This window comes from Schistocerca nitens, chromosome 8 (assembly GCF_023898315.1).
Source record: "Schistocerca nitens isolate TAMUIC-IGC-003100 chromosome 8, iqSchNite1.1, whole genome shotgun sequence".
Classification (NCBI taxonomy): domain Eukaryota; kingdom Metazoa; phylum Arthropoda; class Insecta; order Orthoptera; family Acrididae; genus Schistocerca; species Schistocerca nitens.
The window spans coordinates 554,556,279-554,571,247 of record NC_064621.1 but is presented as its reverse complement, the minus strand read 5'-3'; the positions used below and the strand labels follow the sequence as shown (position 1 = coordinate 554,571,247).

General features: G+C 46.8%; 2 protein-coding genes across 4 annotated transcripts in view; one reads left to right on the top strand and one right to left on the bottom strand.

Annotated features, from left to right (window-relative positions):
* LOC126198920 (zinc transporter 1) overlaps positions 1-14,969 on the top strand; it is a 700,140-nt gene that overhangs the window by 281,730 nt on the left and 403,441 nt on the right. For all 3 annotated transcript variants that reach the window (XM_049935550.1, XM_049935549.1, XM_049935551.1), the window contains exon 2: positions 5,791-5,846. In XM_049935550.1, coding sequence (XP_049791507.1) covers positions 5,807-5,846 — 40 coding nt within the window. In that variant the 5' untranslated portion in view covers positions 5,791-5,806. The remainder of the gene's footprint in view (positions 1-5,790; positions 5,847-14,969) is intronic.
* The window catches only part of LOC126198919 (protein SPT2 homolog), a 604,823-nt gene that overhangs the window by 445,661 nt on the left and 144,193 nt on the right, over positions 1-14,969 (bottom strand). The window lies entirely within an intron of this gene.

The window sequence follows — 14,969 nt, the reverse complement described above, 5'->3', positions numbered from 1 at the left end:
CGAACGCAGGCTGCAGGTTGCCGTTCGGAAGGCAGCATCATGGGCTCTGACTCACGGTTTTCAGTTCTCTGCAGCCAAGACTCGAGTTATGCACTTCTGCCGGCGTCGGACGGTCCACCCTCATCCTGAACTTTACCTCAACGGCCACCTGCTTGAAGTGGTGGACACTTGCCGCTTCTTGGGACTCGTGTTTGATTCCCGGCTCACATGGGTTCCTCATATTACTCAGCTGAAGCAAAAGTGCTGGCGGCACCTCAACGCCCTCCGCTGCCTCAGCCACACATCATGGGGTGCAGATCGCTGCACGCTGTTGCAATTATATAGAGCCCTTGTGCAGTCCAGGCTTGATTATGGGAGCCTGGCCTATGAGTCTGCATCCCCCTCAGTGTTGAAGTTGTTAGACCCCATCCATCACTGTGGGGTTCGGCTTGCAACTGGCGCATTTCGTACGAGCCCCGTGGATAGTCTACTGGTCGAGGCCGGGGTTCCCCCGCTGCGGATTCGCCGCCATCGACTGCTCGCCGACTATGCTGTCCACGTTCATTGCTCGCCAGCCCATCCCAATCGTCGCCTGCTTTTCCCTGTCACGGTCCTCCATCTGCCCGAACGGCGACCTCGGTCTGGGCTTTCCATAGCTGTCCGTGTAAAGTCCCTGCTGTCCGCACTGGGGTCATTCCCTCTTCTGCCTCACTTCCGGGTCCGTGCACCTACGCCTCCCTGGTGTTTGCCCCGGCCGGCCGTCCGTCTGGACTTGGCACAGGGACCCAAGGACTCGGTTCCGCCTGTAGCCCTCCGTCGCCGTTTTCTTACGCTCCTCGCCTCATTTCCGGGCTGCGAGCCTGTCTACACTGATGGTTCCCTGGTTGATGGTCGCACTGCCTACGCTTTTGCTCACGCTGGCCATGTTGAACAGCGCTCCTTGCCAGCTGGCTGTAGTGTTTTTACTGCAGAGCTGGTGGCCATCTTGCGCGCTCTTGAGCATATGCGTTCTTGCTCAGGTATGTCCATCGTCATCTGCAGTGACTCCCTGAGCAGCCTCCAGGCCATCGACCGCTGCTATCCCTCTTCTCCTCTGGTGTCCTCTATTCGGGAGTCTGTTTCCACCATTACCCGCTCTGGTCGTTCGGTGGTTTTTGTTTGGACGCCAGGTCACGTTGGCATCCCGGGGAACGAACGTGTAGATAGGCTGGCCAAAGGGGCGATAGACGCCCCAGCTTTGGAGATCGGCCTTACGGCTCGCGACCAGCAGCTGGTCTTGCGCCGTAAGGTGCTTGGGATGTGGGCTGCTGAGTGGCGCGGCATGACAGCCCCGAATAAACTGCGGGCTGTCAAGGAGACGACCGATGTGTGGCGTTCCTCCCTGCGGGCTTCTCGCAGGGACTCGGTAGTCCTGTGTCGGCTGCGCATCGGCCATACATACCTGACGCACGGCCATCTGTTGCGTCAGGAGGATCCCCCCTTGTGTCGGTGTGGCTCCCGGCTGACGGTCGGCCACATTTTGCTGGAGTGTCCTCGACTGCGCACACTCCGGCAACCTTTTAATCTCCCGGGCACTTTGGCTTTGGTTTTATCCGACGATGCCTCCATGGCTGACAATGTTTTACATTTTATCCGTGGTAGTCCTTTTTATGGTTCGATTTAGGGAGGTTCTGCACCTTTCCCTTTCTGTGTCTTTTGTCCTTGTGTCTGTTGCTGTTCTGGTGTGCCGTCAGACGGTTGACTCTTTCCCTTTTTTGTTCTCGTGGTCAGTCAACCAGTCTCCGGCCGTCTGCCTTTCTTCTGTTCTTTCTGTCTGGTGTTTCTCTGTCCTGTTCTTGTCTGTAGTGTTTGTTGCTGCATTTGTGTTCTTTTAGCGCCTGGGGGGACGTCTCTTCCCCCTTTGGTTTTTACCTGCTCCGTAGATTTTTGGCTCGCCTGATTTTGGAATGGGGGACTGATGACCTTAGCTGTTTAGTCCCCCTTAAACATCCCAACAACCACCACCGCATTTCGAGGAAGTACAGTACATACTGACGAAACTAAAATGAGCACTAACATGGAAATTAAGCGTTTCCGGACACATGTCCACATAACATCTTTTCTTTATTTGTGTGTGAGTAATGTTACCTGAAAGTTTGGCCGTACCTTTTTGTAACACCCTGTATACTGTAGTATGAAACGAGAGAGTAGGGAAAGAAACTGACCTCCTTCAACCTGAAACACTACCTGATCAAAAGTATCCGGGCGCCTACAAGTGGACATTAATATCTCGAGTACCCAACCTTCCCTTTTCTGATGACTTGAACACTGCTGGTAACACTTTCACTGGGATGTGTGAATGTCTGTGGAGGAGTGGCAGCTCGTTCTTCCTCAGGAACCGAAACCAGCGAAGACCGTGGCGCCGGACGCTGGTGTCTGGAGCGAAGCCGATGCAGTGGCTTGTCTCAAAGGAGTTCCACTGGGTCCAGGTTGAGCCCCTGGGCAGGCCAGCTCGTTTCAGGAACGTTACTGTCCAGAGACCGCTGCCACACACACTGCTTTATGGCAGGAAGCACAGTCATGCTCATACAACCAGCCACACCGTCTCCGAACTGTTCCCTTATTGTAAGCAGAACACAACTGTGTAAAGTGTGTTTATATGTTTCCGGTTTCTTAAGTGCAATAAAGGGAACAAACAGTAACCAGAAAAACAACTCCGTACCATAACGACACCACCAAATGATGGCAGGTAATGTTCTCCACGCATTCCCCAAATACTTCAGTCGCATTACCAGCGTGATTCATCATTTCAGATAACACATTTCTAACTGTTCACTGTACAGTGGCGTCGCTATTCACATCGCTCCCAAGCATCGCCTAGCGTTGGCTACGGAAACGTGTGCGTTGTGAGCAGCTCCTTGACCACTGTCCTCCACTATTTAAGTGCCTACGCACAGCCATTGTGTTAGCTGTAATGCTGCTGGAAATTAGGACCTCACGATTTATTCTTTCCATTGATTTCATGCAGGTTTTTTTTACAACCACCATACACAATACTAGACGATTTCTGTTCGTCACGATATCAGGCCAGTCTGTTCGTGGTTTAGCTGCGGTTGTTCCTTCGCGTTTCCACTTCAGTCATATCACCAGCAGTCGATTTAGCAGCTTTAGAAGGACTGAAATGTCGCTGACGGATTTGTTACTCAGGTGACGTCCGATGACACGTCCACATTCCAAGTCACCGAGATCTCCCACTCTGCTGTCGCTGCTTCTGTACTGACAACACTGCACTCCCCGCCTCCTTTTATATTGGCTTGTTCGTCTCTCGTGACGCCTGTTGGTTAATTCCTCATTACATACGGGGTGTCTGGATGCTTTTAATCAGGAGGGGTATGAGGCGTGCGGGTGCAGGTAGGTAGGCAGATGACGTGCTTCCACAATGAGATTTTCACTCTGCAGCGGAGTGTGCGCTGATATGACCTTCCTGGCAGATTAAAACTGCGTGCCGGACCGGGACTCGAACTCGGAATCTTTGCCTTTCGCGGGCAAGTGCTCTACCAACTGAGCTACCCAAGCACGACTAACGCCCCGTCCTCACAGCTTTACTACTGCCGTACCTCGTCTCCTACCTTCCAAACTTTACAGAAGCTCCCCTGCGAACCTAGCAGAACTAACACTCCTCAAAGAAAGGATATTGCGGAGACATGGCTTAGCCACAGCCTGGGGGATGTTTCCAGAATGAGATTTTCACTCTGCAGGGGAGTGTGCGCTGATATGAAACTGTTTACGTAGTAAGAATGAACCGGGCAGTTCCAGAACATTCCGAAAAATAAGGCACAAACAACACAAGAACATACAGTTCAGCTTGGAAATGGAAGGCATATCCACGTTCAGATACTAAAATTGGCATCTACACAGGATGTCACCAATTTAGAATATGCAGGAAAGATACAGACTCTTGTATTCCAGTTTCTTCACTACAGCATTTGTCCCGCAATCATGTTGTTTTTTTATTATAAGATCCACCGTTTACTGTCTGTTCTAATGCCCCGCATTTGTTACCATTGCAGTCTCAGTGGTAGTATTCTTAATAAAACGCGAAAAAAGTTTAAACTTAAACACTGAAAAGTCCACAATATGTGCACCGAATGAATCGCATTGGAATGTGTATGGTACTCTGTTGGCACGTTACCTATCAGAACAGACAATATTTTTGAACGAAACTGAATATTCAGTGTCCTCCTAAAACACACAGAGTAGGCAAGAATTTGTTTAAACACAAAGGCAAGCAGTCCTTAATCAATCTAAGTGGAAACTATAAGATGAGTTGCAAAGAGAGTGGCTTAAACTGCACATGAAACACAGGTGGACCACTGCGCACCAGACGTGATGACCACAGAAACCTGATGCTGCACCGAATGGGCAGCGTTCTGTGAAAACCAGACGCAGTCATGTAGCAGCTGCTCGGGTATAGTGGGTATAGTCGACAGAAAATGTCCAGGTCTGAAATACTGGAAATCATGAATACCTATTGTAAACAGCCACTGAACGAACTGCCTTCAGTTTCTTTTCACTCCTCAGTACTTAACGATGAACCTGATTTCCCGATCCATGTTTGTTGTGTCATCTGCCGATAATGTATTTTAGTATTCTATGATTCTGAATATATTATTTTTACCATTCGCAATTAGTACAACCTTTGGTGGTTTTAAATTCATCGCTTGTTTATTTTGTACCAGTATGCTCAATAACATCTTTGACAATAATGCCACGGAAGGAGCTAATAACACCAACCCCATGTCAAAGAAATGAAGATTAACTAGTGAAATACTGGTAAAACTGTCTATTTTTCCACTGTAGTGTTTTGCCAAGTACCGACACTGAAGACGGGAGAAAAAACAGAGAATCATTCGCAAGTTTCGAAAGTTGGAGGGAAGGGGGGGAGATAATAATCTTTCATTGCCGTTTACTGAAGCCATAGCCATTCGACAGAGAATCAGCCTTCTGCAGGCATGTGAAAACTCAGTTAATAACTGTGGGCAGCCCATCAGAAAAATAATGGTTGTAGTAGACATTACCGTTTGCTAAGAAAACAATGTCGCTGGTAATAATTGCACGAGTTTAAGTCGAGGCCTATATTTTTGTATTTGGAGTATTTATCTTTAAAGTATACGTTCGCATATATTTTCATACTGAAGATCGTTTATCCTAAGATAGCAAAATAGGCATATTTCGGTTCGCATTGTAAATGAATGTGTATTTTAAAATATGTTTATTATAAATGAGTCCTTTGGTTTAAGGGAAACTCTTGTAACAGTGGATTCTAATTATGGGAAGCACGCATATTTATAGGATAGAGCTTATGTAAGTGTTTGTAGTTTTATTTGTGGTTGGAATGACTGCTCACGTTTGTATCTGATTCTATATTCGAGTTAGTTCGTGCGAGGATAGCATTAGTGAAAAAAAATTGGCTTTGTATTCTAAGAAAGACATTTTGCTTCAAGGAAATGCTTAAAAATATGATCAGCACATTGATACTTTTGTTCCGATATTATCGAGATACCGAGACAATTTTGCTAATTGGTTTCCAAACCATCGTATCTAATTTCGTATTCTAATGTCACTGACATCACTCTTCTTCTCCGACGCAAAGTAGGGGGAGGGAGGGAGGGAGGGTGAGAGAGAGAGAGAGAGAGAGAGAGAGAGAGAGAGAGAGAGAGAGAGAGAGAGCGAGCGAGGGTCAGCGTGCAATTAAAGCACTCTTGAGGGCCGTCGTTAGTTTTAGGAAGCAACAGTCACAGAAACTTTCTCATGTCGTCCTCGTCATTTCAGATGCCGGGTGTCGGTGATGCCTGGATCTACAGCCACGCCTGCCTCTAGCCATTTCGGTGAGTATAGCGACTTTTCTTTCTCAACAACTAATGTCAAAGTGTCAGATGCGTAGCTTGTGCCAGTATGGAAAATTCGACAACACCCTGAACAGAGGAACCGACGATCACTGTACACCAGCCGAGGGAAATGAAGATAAACTGAAAAAACAAATGTTAAACTATAGTTCAGTACACAGTGCATATCAAAAACACACTCCTGGAAATGGAAAAAAGAACACATTGACACCGGTGTGTCAGACCCACCATACTTGCTCCGGACACTGCGAGAGGGCTGTACAAGCAATGATCACACGCACGGCACAGCGGACACACCAGGAACCGCGGTGTTGGCCGTCGAATGGCGCTAGCTGCGCAGCATTTGTGCACCGCCGCCGTCAGTGTCAGCCAGTTTGCCGTGGCATACGGAGCTCCATCGCAGTCTTTAACACTGGTAGCATGCCGCGACAGTGTGGACGTGAACCGTATGTGCAGTTGACGGACTTTGAGCGAGGGCGTATAGTGGGCATGCGGGAGGCCGGGTGGACGTACCGCCGAATTGCTCAACACGTGGGGCGTGAGGTCTCCACAGTACATCGATGTTGTCGCCAGTGGTCGGCGGAAGGTGCACGTGCCCGTCGACCTGGGACCGGACCGCAGCGACGCACGGATGCACGCCAAGACCGTAGGATCCTACGCAGTGCCGTAGGGGACCGCACCGCCACTTCCCAGCAAATTAGGGACACTGTTGCTCCTGGGGTATCGGCGAGGACCATTCGCAACCGTCTCCATGAAGCTGGGCTACGGTCCCGCACACCGTTAGGCCGTCTTCCGCTCACGCCCCAACATCGTGCAGCCCGCCTCCAGTGGTGTCGCGACAGGCGTGAATGGAGGGACGAATGGAGACGTGTCGTCTTCAGCGATGAGAGTCGCTTCTGCCTTGGTGCCAATGATGGTCGTATGCGTGTTTGGCGCCGTGCAGGTGAGCGCCACAATCAGGACTGCATACGACCGAGGCACACAGGGCCAACACCCGGCATCATGGTGTGGGGAGCGATCTCCTACACTGGCCGTACACCACTGGTGATCGTCGAGGGGACACTGAATAGTGCACGGTACATCCAAACCGTCATCGAACCCATCGTTCTACCATTCCTAGACCGGCAAGGGAACTTGCTGTTCCAACAGGACAATGCACGTCCGCATGTATCCCGTGCCACCCAACGTGCTCTAGAAGGTGTAAGTCAACTACCCTGGCCAGCAAGATCTCCGGATCTGTCCCCCATTGAGCATGTTTGGGACTGGATGAAGCGTCGTCTCACGCGGTCTGCACGTCCAGCACGAACGCTGGTCCAACTGAGGCGCCAGGTGGAAATGGCATGGCAAGCCGTTCCACAGGACTACATCCAACATCTCTACGATCGTCTCCATGGGAGAATAGCAGCCTGCATTGCTGCGAAAGGTGGATATACACTGTACTAGTGCCGACATTGTGCATGCTCTGTTGCCTGTGTCTATGTGCCTGTGATTCTGTCAGTGTGATCATGTGATGTATCTGACCCCAGGAATGTGTCAATAAAGTTTCCCCTTCCTGGGACAATGAATTCACGGTGTTCTTATTTCAATTTCCAGGAGTGTATATTTTTATTGAACAAATTTGTGACAGTATTACTGACTTCAGAGGTTTCTTTGTGCAGAATGATTAATTTGAAAAGAAAACATTAGTTTAACTTTGAATTCCTTGTTAGGCACTCATATCCACACGGTAACAATTATCGTCCTCAAAATACTTTAAATACGTTCAATACGGAAAGACTGGACTATTCGAAAATAGTTAACGTGGTCGTCCACAGTGGAATCTCTTGATAAGACAAGATACGCTGAGGGAACAAAAACCATTGGACGCCTCCTAATGTCGTGCCGGGCCTCCTTTTCCCCGGAGTAGTGCAGCAACTGGACGTGGCCTGGACCGGACCCAGCAAGTCGCTGGACGTCCCCTGCGGAAACATAACCCAATATGCTGCGTCTATAGCCATCCATAATCGCGAAAGTATTGTCGGTGAAGCACTCTCCATATCTTTATTAACTTATGCTTCAAATCATCGTTCACTAAAATTATTCCCTGTTTTGATTCGATTTTTTATTTTTTTTATTTTTATTTTTTACTTTATGAAGGTGTGAAAGTCAAGATTTTAGAGTTTCGAGAGCAGCCTGGTGAAACATCGGATATTGTAGTCGATTATTTGAAGGAGGTGTTGCGGAATCTTGTGGAGACTTGTAACGGTACTTTGACCACCGCGCCTCCGCCAGAGCAAAGATGTGATTTACGATCGCGCATGCAGGAGAACCCTGCGCCAGCGACAGATTTTCATAAGTAATTTTGATCTTTTTTTTTACTTTTGCGTAGGTGCTTGTTTTAACACTAGTTCATTACTCTCTTGTTATCTTGTCTTCATACGTTTGAGACGTGTATTTTTTGGCGCTGATGTTAAAGAATGATTTTAAGTGGCAATTAAAACTATATTACGAAACGAACACACGGCGTCTTCAAGTTATTTCAGTACTGATTCGCAATGGTTATAGCCAAATTTATAAATAAATCCGGACAATGAGAACTTCAAGAAATTGTCATCAGACGGAGAACAAGAGGACCAGCGAACAATGAAAAAAGGAAATCCTACAATAAAATCAAGAAATATTCCAGATACAGCCACGAAGACTACATAATAATAGGTACTACGTTTCTGACAGAATTATAAGGTAAATTCCAACTTATTTATGATGCTATTTCCTTACAGTCGCCTTTTGTAGTGTTGCCGACCTGGTCTGTCATTCACGGTCAAATTACAGCACTATCTCAATCAGTAATATCACGGCAGATCCCCTAGGAAAGAAAACACTACAGACTATACTAACTTTAATTTTGAGGAAAGAATAGAAAAGGGTGTAATAATGTTTACGCGAAATTGGATGTATCATTCGGAAGACAACACGATCAAAATAGTGTGGACTTCAAATGTATCATTACGAAAATTTACTTTTTTACATCAACAGCTTTCGAGTGGAAGGTCTCAGAGACTCCTGAGATTCCAGTGACAAAGAATACCAGAAACTGCTGCCCTACACCCAAACCGGGTGCCAGGTGGCTCAGGTTAATGCTGGAGCTTGAAAGAATTTTAAAAATGTTTCAAAATATTTCAGCCCTTAAAAAACTATTGACCATCGATAAATGTCCAAAGATTTTAAAAACGTTTGAACTGTGGTTACTTTTTGCATGTATAGGCAGCGATTTTCCACCAAACGGAGTTAAAAATTGAAGCACAGTGTGTATCTGCTGTAGAATCTAAAAAGGAAATTAAGCGTCTCTCAGACAACCTGCCACGTAAAGAGAGTTCGCTTTTTCTTGTGCACCGTCAGTAATATAACAAAATTACAAGAAATTGACGCTATTGTTCAGGATGTAGCAATTGCGGCGGCTGAATTTTATAAGAAATGGTTCAAATGGCTCTCAGCACTATGGGACTCAACAGCTTAGGTCATAAGTCCCCTAGAACTTAGAACTACTTAAACCTAACTAACCTAAGGACATCACACACACCCATGCCCGAGGCAGGATTCGAACCTGCGACCGTATCGGTCGCGCGGTTCCAGACTGAAACGCCTAGAACCGCTCGGCCACAACGGCCGGTCGCAGTTTTGAAAACCATTTTGATTACCAAGACGAACGTCTACAAATCATGTGATAAGCTCCATTCCTACTTGAAAAATAGACCCGACCTTTTGGAACAGATTTCCTTCGCCGACAAAAATAAAACAAATGAAGCTGCAACTGTTGATTAATTCAAGTTATATATAACTACTACATTGTTGTTCTGTCCTTGTTTTTGAACAAATTGTAATTAGTAAAATAAGTTTTTCCTAAATTTTGCAAACGTCCCGCTCTGACAAAAAAAGGAAGATTACGTTATACTACCGCCGTCCGTTATCGAGTGTAAACCTTTAAGCTTTGGAGTCTGTGGAGCACAAAGGTATCAGTTTCTCGGAGAATGTCATACTTGATAGATCTGCACGTTGCTTATTACTGTCAATCTACAAAAACTATCGAGCGGGGGTATTCGTTTAAATCTGGAGAATTACTTTGCTTTGTTCTGAATTTTTCATCGTACTTGAACCCACGAAACCTTTTGATTTTATGCTTGTGTCCAATTTTCTGTTTGTCATAATGTTCGATTCTGTTCTTGCTCGAAAACCATACATTGGGACCACTTTCAAGTTCTTTCTGTATGTTTTCAATACTCCGATATAACCTTCATGTGAATAAAGTCGATGGTAATGCATCACTATAGTTTCACAGTTAGAAAAATCATAATTGTTCCGTAGAAAACTTCGAGATGATATCAGCAAACGCACGTGAACGCTTTGCAGACATGAATATTGTTAGAATACACCTTTCTCCATTAGTGAAGGAGATAGTGTATAGCATTACGAAATCGAAAAATGTGACGCTGTCCCGTGTGGTGCGTGGCTCGTAATGGAAGACACTGAAACAATCTTAAGTTCGTTGTCCAGGGAATGTCTATCAGCAGTTTTCTTTTTTCTTTTTTTTTCATGTCTACTATTTCAATTACGTGCACGTATGGAGAGATGGAAAGATGTGAGTGTCCTACATGTACACACCTTTCCGCAAGCCACCGCACGGAGTGTGGCAGTGGGTTCTCTGTATCACTACTAGCCATTTTCTTTCCTACTCCATTCGAAAATAGAGCGAGCAGAAACGATCATCTATATACCTCAGTACGATACCTATTTTCTCATATCTTGGTGGCCCTTATGTGAAATTTATGTTGGCGGAAGCAGAAGCGTACTGCAGTCAGCTTCAAATGCCAGTTCTCTAAATCTCCTCAACAGCGTTTCTCGAAGAGAACTTCTCCTTTCCTCCTGGGAAACCAGTTTGAGGTACTGAAGCGTTTCCATAAGACTTTCGTGTTGTTCAGACGCACGGGTAAGAAATCTAGCAGCCCGCCTTTGAACTGGTTCGACGTATTCCTCCGCTTCGACCTGGTGGGGATCCCAAATACTCGAGCAGTTCCGAAGAAGCAGGTCGCACCAGCGTCGTGTATGTGGTCTCCTTTACCAATGAACCACACTTACCCAAAATTCTCCCAATAAACCGAAGTCGACCTTCCCTACCACAATCGACATATGCTCGTGTCATTTCATTTCATTTTGCAACGTTATGCCCAGATATTTAAACAACGTGACTCAGTCAAGCGGGACACTCCTAATGCTGTATGCGAACATTACTTGCTTTTTCCTACTCATCTCCATTACCTTACATGTTTTTACATTTATAGCTAGGTTACCATTCATCACACCGAATAGAAATCTTGTATAGGAATCTAGTATCCTGCTGCAGTCACTCAACTTTGATATCTTACCGTACATTACAGCACCCTCAGCAAACAGGAGCAGATTCTTACCCATGCTGTCCGCCAAATCGTATATGTATATGAAGAGCAACAGCGGTTCTCTCACACTTTCCTGGTGCACACCTGACGATACCTTCGTCTCTGAATAACGCTCGCCGTCGAGGAGAACGTACTGAGCTCTATTCGTTAAGAAGTCTTCGAGCCACTCACATATCTGTGAACTTATTCCATATGCTCGTATCTTCGTTAACAGTCTGCAGTGGGGCACCGCGTCAAATGCTTTCCGGGGATCCAGAAATACGGAATCTGTCTGTGTGACCGTCATCCTCAGTTCGCAGTGTAACACGTGAGGGAAGGGCAAGCTGAAGTTAGCACGAGCGATGCTTTCGATAATGTGGAAATATTTGCTTCTCGGTCTCAAGAAAAGTTCTTGTACTCGAAGTGACAATATGTTCAGGGATTTTGCAGCAAACCGATATTAGGGGTGGGGGATGGTGCTGGGAGCGTTATAGACGGCATCAGCGCTCCACTTCTCGTTCTGTGAACTTATTTCGAAGAAGAATTGTTGTTTTATAGGGGCTCAACTAGCGTAAGACTTGGAGTTTGGGGTTGGATCGTACACACGCGCAGACATTCCCATCATGCGCTCTCAAGCCTTTCAGCTATGTAATGACCGTAATGGAAACTTAGTGGCAATGCAAGGACACACATCCAAGCGACTGAATGCTAGGTAGACCAAGGAAGGTTTTGCTGGATTCCAAGATTACATCACACGCCGAAGACTGTAACGCATGGGAAAATGTCAGTGTTTTGATTTTTGGGGATTTATACTTGAAACTGAATGATCACAGGCTTGAATTTATGTTTAAAGTTTGTTGGAAGTCGCTAAGTGCTCCCATTATCAAACACTGCATGTCTATAATCTAAGTAATTTGCACTTTGTTTTAATCAAAAGCTATCTTTTCACGCATTTCAGTGTTTATGACGTCATATCTCCTAGACTATGTGTCGCAGAATGATAAAATTTTACAGGTACGTTCACTGACATTAATGGATACTGTCTGCAAAATTCGTTGCGATTACAGTTAGCAGCAAAGAAGTAAAAATTAAAACGTCGTACATCATACTGAAATACTCTAACTGGTAGATGCTTGAAGAAGGAAGCAAGCAGGGAAGATAAGGGTTTCAAGTTCCTTTCACAACGAGGTCATTAGACACTGAAGAGCCAAGGAACCTGGTACATCTGCCTAATATCGTGTAAGGCCCCGGCGAGCACGCACAAGTGCCACAACACGACGTGGCACGGACTCGACTAATGTCTGAAGTACTGATCGAGGGAACTGACTCCATGAATCCTGCAGGGCTGTCCATAATTCCTTAAGAGTATGAGGGGTGAAGGTATCTTCGGAACAGCACGATGCTAGGCATCCCAGATATCCTCAATAATGTTCAAGCGTGAGGAGTATGGTAGCCAGCCTAAGTGTTTAAACTCAGAAGAGTGTTCCTGGACCCACTCTGTAGTAATTCTGCACGTGCATGGTGTCACATTGGCAAATGACTCTGAGCACTATGGGACTTAATTTCTGAGGTCATCAGTCCCCTAGAACTTAGAACTACTTAAACCTAACTAACCTAAGGACATCACACACATCCATGCCCGAGGCAGGATTCGAACCTGGGACCGCAGCGGTCGCACGGTTCCAGACTGAAGCGTCTAGAACCGCTCGGCCACCTCGTCCGGCGGTGTCGCATTGTCCTGCTGGAATTGCCCAAGTCTTTCGGAAGCATAATGGACATCAGTGGATGCAGGTGATCAGACAGGATGCTTACTACGTGTCACCTATCCGAGTCGTGTCTAAGCGTATCAGGGGACGCATATCACTCCAACTGCACACGCCCCACGCCATTACAGAGCCTCCACCAGCTAGGACAGTTCCCTGCTGACATGCAGGATCCATGGACTCATGAGGTTATTCCATACCCGTATGTGTCCATCCTCTCCATATAGTTTTAAACGAGACTCGTCCGACCAGGCAACATGTTTCCAACGTCGGTGTTGACGAGCCCAGGCGAGGCGTAAAGCTTTGCGTCGTGCAGTCATCAAGGGTACACGCATGCGCCTTCGGCTCCGAAAGCCCATATCGATGTTTCGTTGAATCGTTCGCAAGCTGACACTTGTTGCTGGCCCAGCACTGAAATCGGCAGCAATTTGCGAAAGGATTGCACTTCTGTTACGTGGAACGATTCTCTTCAGTCGTTGTTGCTCTAGTACTTGCAGGATCTTTTTCGGGCTGCAGCGATGTCGGAGATTTGATGTTTTACCGGATCCCTGATATTCACGGTACACTCGTGACTCTGTAAAATCCCCACTTCATCGCTACCTCGGAGATGCTGCGTCCCATCGCTCGTTCGCCATGTCCAAACTCATTTAAATTTTGATAACCTGCCATTGTTGCAGCAGCAACCGGTCTAACAACTGCGCCAGACACTTGTCTTGCCGACCGCAGCGCCATATTCTATGTATATGAATACGCATGCCGATACTAGTTTCTTTGGGGCTTCAGTTAAGAGCGAGTGCAAGCTCGTATCGTTTCAAAACTATTGAAGGAAATAAGCCGTGTCATTTCAAAGGAACCATCCCGGCATTTGCCTGGGGCGATTTAGGGAAATCAAAACAAACAATAACAAACACCGTCCGAATAGGCCTTGGAGGCCCGACGGCACCGACCGACCGCCGTGACCTCTTCAGCCCTGAGGCGCTACCGGATGCGGATATGGTGGGACGTGTGGTCAGCACACAGCTCTCCTAGTCGTAGGTCAGTTTACGAGACCGGAGCCGCTACTTCCGAAGCAAGTAGCTCCTCAATTGGCCTCACAACGGTTGAGTGCATCCCGATCGCCAGCAGCACTCGGGAGAGCCGGAAGGTGACCCATACAACTGTTAGCTAAGACCGACAGCGCTTAACTTCGGTGATCTGACGGGAAGACGTGTTACCACGGCGGCAAAGCTGTTGACGATTTAGGGAAATCATGAAATACGTAAATCAGGATGGCCAAACGCGGACTTAAACTGTCGTCCTCCCGAATGCGAATCCATTGTGGGTGCCTGAAGATAAATTGGGGAGAACGACGGTTCAATCCCGCGTCCGGCCATCCTGATTTAGGTTTTCCGTGATTTCCCTAAATCGCTCCAGGCAAATGCCGGGATGGTTCCTTTCAAAGGGCACGGTCGACTTCCTTCCCCGTCCTTCCTTCATCCGATGAGACCGATGACCTCGCTGTCTGGTCTCCTTCCCCAAAACAACCAGCCAACCAACCTGAAGATGAACGTAAACTATGCCGTGAAAACAAACTCTCAAATTTTCAGGAACCAGTATTAGATGAGAGGTCTAAAAATATACTATGTAAGTAGGCTCTTTAGATTTTTATATTGGTAACGCCACGTAGCGCTCGGTATGAAAATCACTGGCTGTGCTGTGTGCAGTCTGTGGCTGGTTTGCATTGTTGTTCGCTATTGTAGTGTTGGGCAGCTGGATGTTAACAGCGCGTAGCGTTGCGCAGTTGGAGGTGAGTCGCCAGTAGTGGTGGATGTGGGGGGAGAGATGGCGGAGTTTTGAGAGCGGATGATCTTGACGTGTGTACATCATAGACGGTAAATTTGTGAGACTGGATGTCATGAACTGATATATATTATGACTTTTGAACACTATTAAGG